Raw genomic sequence first — 4,431 nt, forward strand, 5'->3', positions numbered from 1 at the left:
GACTCAGTGTCTCACTCTGTTGCCCAGGCTGGAGTGCAGTGGTGCGATCTTGGCTCACTGCACCCTCTGCCTCCTGGGTTCAAGTGGTTCTCATGCCTCAGCTTCCCGAGTAGCTGGGATTACAGGGGTGTGCCACTACATCTGGCTAATTTTTTTATTTTTAGAAGAGGCAGGGGTTCACCATATTGCCCAGGCTGGTCTCGAACCTCTGACCTCAGGTGATCCGCCCACCTCAGCCTCTCAAAGTACTGGGATTATAGGCATGAGCCACGGCACCTGGCCCACCATCACTTTTTGATTTACAACATGTATCTCTAATTTTAAAGGATCCTTTTTTAAAATATGTATATAATTTCCATTTATCTTTTAAAATTTAATAATCATTCCTTGTTATCATCTAATACCTAATTTATATTTAAATTTACTCAATCGACCTGTGTTTTAAAAAAATTCAATAGAAGAGATAGAACCTCATAGATTAGAAAATATCAGAGTGCATTTCCTGTAGTCATGGGAAGTGTTGGTTTTGAAATAATTTCTATTATATATGTATCACTGCATATTCTGCAGCCATGAGGTAAAAGATGTTTCTTTGTACTATGGTCAAAAAAAGTCAGCCTCTGTGATGCCCGAGTAACCTCCATCTTCTTCTTTAGGTTTTCTTGAGCAAGGCTTAATGGTCAGTGATACCAACAGGCTATGGCAGCATTACAAGACAACCATGCAATTCAAGCTGGATGTGTTATCCCTGGTCCCCACCGACCTGGCTTACTTAAAGATGGGCATGAACTACCCAGAACTGAGGTTCAACCGCCTACTGAAGTTTTCCCGGCTCTTTGAATTCTTTGACCGCACAGAGACGAGGACCAACTACCCCAATATGTTCAGGATTGGGAACTTGGTCTTGTACATTCTCATCATCATCCACTGGAATGCCTGCATCTACTTCGCTATTTCCAAGTTCATTGGTTTTGGGACAGACTCCTGGGTCTACCCAAACATCTCAATCCCAGAGCATGGGCGCCTCTCCAGGAAGTACATTTACAGCCTCTACTGGTCCACCTTGACCCTTACCACCATCGGTGAGACCCCGCCCCCCGTGAAAGACGAGGAGTATCTCTTTGTGGTCGTAGACTTCTTGGTGGGCGTTCTGATTTTTGCCACCATTGTGGGCAATGTGGGCTCCATGATCTCGAATATGAACGCCTCGCGGGCAGAGTTCCAGGCCAAGATTGACTCCATCAAGCAGTACATGCAGTTCCGCAAGGTGACCAAGGACTTGGAGACGCGGGTTATCCGGTGGTTTGACTACCTGTGGGCCAACAAGAAGACGGTGGATGAGAAGGAGGTGCTCAAGAGCCTCCCAGACAAGCTGAAGGCCGAGATCGCCATCAACGTGCACCTGGACACGCTGAGGAAGGTTCGCATCTTCCAGGACTGTGAAGCGGGGCTGCTGGTGGAGCTGGTGCTCAAGCTGCGGCCCACTGTGTTCAGCCCTGGGGATTATATCTGCAAGAAGGGAGACATTGGGAAGGAGATGTACATCATCAATGAGGGCAAGCTGGCCGTGGTGGCCGATGATGGGGTCACCCAGTTCGTGGTCCTCAGCGATGGCAGCTACTTCGGGGAGATCAGCATCCTGAACATCAAGGGGAGCAAATCGGGGAACCGCAGGACGGCCAACATCCGCAGTATCGGCTACTCAGACCTGTTTTGCCTCTCCAAGGACGATCTCATGGAGGCCCTCACCGAGTACCCCGAAGCCAAGAAGGCCCTGGAGGAGAAAGGACGGCAGATCCTGATGAAGGACAACCTGATTGATGAGGAGCTGGCCAGGGCAGGGGCGGACCCCAAGGACCTTGAGGAGAAGGTGGAGCAGCTGGGGTCCTCCCTGGACACCCTGCAGACCAGGTTTGCACGCCTCCTGGCTGAGTACAGCGCCACCCAGATGAAGATGAAGCAGCGTCTCAGCCAACTGGAGAGCCAGGTGAAGGGTGGTGGGGACAACCCCCTGGCTGATGGGGAAGTTCCCGGGGATGCTACAAAAACAGAGGACAAACAGCAGTGAAAATGCAGCATCTGTCTCCTGCTTCACGGGGTCGACTGTCAGGGTGACGCTATGTGGCCGCAGCTGTGTGGCATGGAACTTGGTCAGGGTTTAATTCCAGCTCTATTCACCCTTTAAAAGCCGTGTGACTGCCCAAGAGAGCCTGTTTCTTCACCTAGAAAATGGGACTTTTGTCTCAGTCCCAGTGAAGTGCCAGGTTTGACTGTGAGGTCCGCATGAAACACTGCACCAGGCAGGGCTTTGTAAAGTGCAAAGTATGCCCGGTCCGAGTATATGAAAGTGTGCACACAGGACTCTCATTACTTTTTTATGGAGTCTGCAAGGCGTTTTGGGGCTTTTTAATCTAATTTTCTTATAAATGAAAGATTATTTAGTCACCTTTCTCCTCCCCAACTTTACTCCACCACCACCTGATAATGGGTATATAACAGAAAGCTGAAGGTACAACGTAGTGACTCAAATTCAGACTTACACAAGACAGTTTGAGGCGTATTTCTGAATCTGGTATCACCTCATGTGCTCTTTGGGGCCCTAGAAACCCTGGCCTTTGGGAGTGCTATGGCAAGTAGAAGTTCTGTAGGATGGAAAGTGGCTGCCCCATTTGAGGTCACTTCCAATCTGTGAGGCAAATCCAGACTCCTTGCCATCCAGCCACTGTGAAACCAGAGTCTGTTTTACAGCAAAGAGCATCTCAGGAGAAGAGACATCCCCTCCTTCTCACTTGCCAAAGAGATTCAAAGACAGCCCCTATCCTCCATTCTTGAGTCCAGGCCCTGGGTGACCTATTCTAACTCAAGGAGGAGAGCAACATACAGGGAGAGCCTTTTAGATTGAAGGCTGGAATGGTGTCCTAAACCAAAAAAGCTGACAACTAAGAGTTCTAGAAGATGAGACCATTAGGCATGTATCTTTGCAAACTGCCCCTTCACCCACGAAGAGGAAGCCTCGGGATCCCTTGGAATTGCATCCCGGGGCAAAGCTTTTGGCTCGCCGAAAGCTCGCAGATTGCAGAAATTAGCTTTTTTAAAAAAACAAACCCCAGTAAATATAATTTCATTAACATTTTATAACAGATTTATATTTTTGAGTTCTGTGATTGCAAATTATGACCTCAATATTCCATCCTTACGTAACATGTTGCAAATTCCCCAAAGATGAGTCTTCTTTCTTTCCTTTTTTCTTTCTTCTTACTTCTTTCTTCCTCTTTCTCTCTTCTCTTTTCCTCCTCAAAATGTATATATTTTAAAAGCCTTAACTATTAGTTATGCCTGCATTCATATTTGCACAGGCAAAATAAAGACCTGGATTTAGAAATAGGAATGACTCTTTCTTCCGCTCTTGCCATAAGGGAAGTTTCAGTCCCAGAGTATGTTTCTAGGGCAATGGCTTCCCTAGAAAGAACAGGTGCTGAGGTAGGGGAGGGCACACATTCCAAGAAAGTGACAATGCCAAGTGCTATTAAGGACACAAACCAACAAGAACTGTCATTCATTGCTGGTGGGCATGGAGTATGGTGCAGCCACTTCAGAAGACAATTTGGTAGTTTTTATAGAGTTAGGTATATGCTTTAGCATATGATCCAGCAATCACACGCCTAGGTATTTACCTAAAAGAATTTGAAACTTACATGCACATAAAAACATGTCTATAAATGTTGGTAGCAGCTTTAATCATTATTAACAGGAATCTGGAAGTAGTAATAATATCATTCAATAGGTGAATCGATAGATAAACAGCCAGGTGAGGTGGTGTGTGCCTATAATCCCAGCTACTAAGGAGGCTGAGAAGGGAGAATCCTTTGAGTACAAGAGTTTGAGGACAGCCTAGACAACATAGCAAGACCCTGTCTCTGAAAAAAAGAAAAGAAATAAAAAAGTAAAAGAGTGGTATACCTCTACAATCACCATATAATCAAATCCTACTCAGGAAGGAAAATGAATGAGCAATTGATCAAGGGAAAAAGATTCCATTTGTATGACATTCTGGAAAAGGCAAACAATAATGACGGAAAACAGCTCAGTGGTTGCCAGGGGTTGTCGGGAGGTGTAGAGGCTGATTGCAAAGATCACAGTGGGGAATTTTTAGTTGTGATGGAACTGTTTTGCATGGTGTGGGGGTGGTGGGTATATGACTGTGCGTTGTCCACTCTCACAGAACGGTACACCACAAAGAATCAACTGTAATGTGTGGAATTTTCAAATATCAACCCGAATGTGAGCAACACAAGGATAGAAAGCAGACTATGACAAGTGAATCTAACTGTATTAGAAATATATGGCATAACTTTCCTGAAGGACATAGGGTAAAATGATGACCTAAGTAATGTTAAAAATGGTGCTTTGAGTAGAAACTAAGGCTAAAGA

General features: G+C 45.8%; 1 protein-coding gene across 2 annotated transcripts in view; it reads left to right on the plus strand.

The window, feature by feature from the left end:
* CNGA3 (cyclic nucleotide gated channel alpha 3) overlaps positions 1-2,617 on the plus strand; it is a 51,789-nt gene extending 49,172 nt beyond the window's left edge. For both annotated transcript variants that reach the window (XM_011956541.1, XM_011956542.1), the window contains one exon: positions 657-2,617. In XM_011956541.1, coding sequence (XP_011811931.1) covers positions 657-2,068 — 1,412 coding nt within the window. In that variant the 3' untranslated portion in view covers positions 2,069-2,617. The remainder of the gene's footprint in view (positions 1-656) is intronic.
* Positions 2,618-4,431: the final 1,814 nt, after the last annotated feature.

The sequence above is a fragment of the Colobus angolensis genome, unplaced genomic scaffold, assembly GCF_000951035.1.
Source record: "Colobus angolensis palliatus isolate OR3802 unplaced genomic scaffold, Cang.pa_1.0 Scaffold42, whole genome shotgun sequence".
Classification (NCBI taxonomy): Eukaryota; Metazoa; Chordata; class Mammalia; order Primates; family Cercopithecidae; genus Colobus; species Colobus angolensis.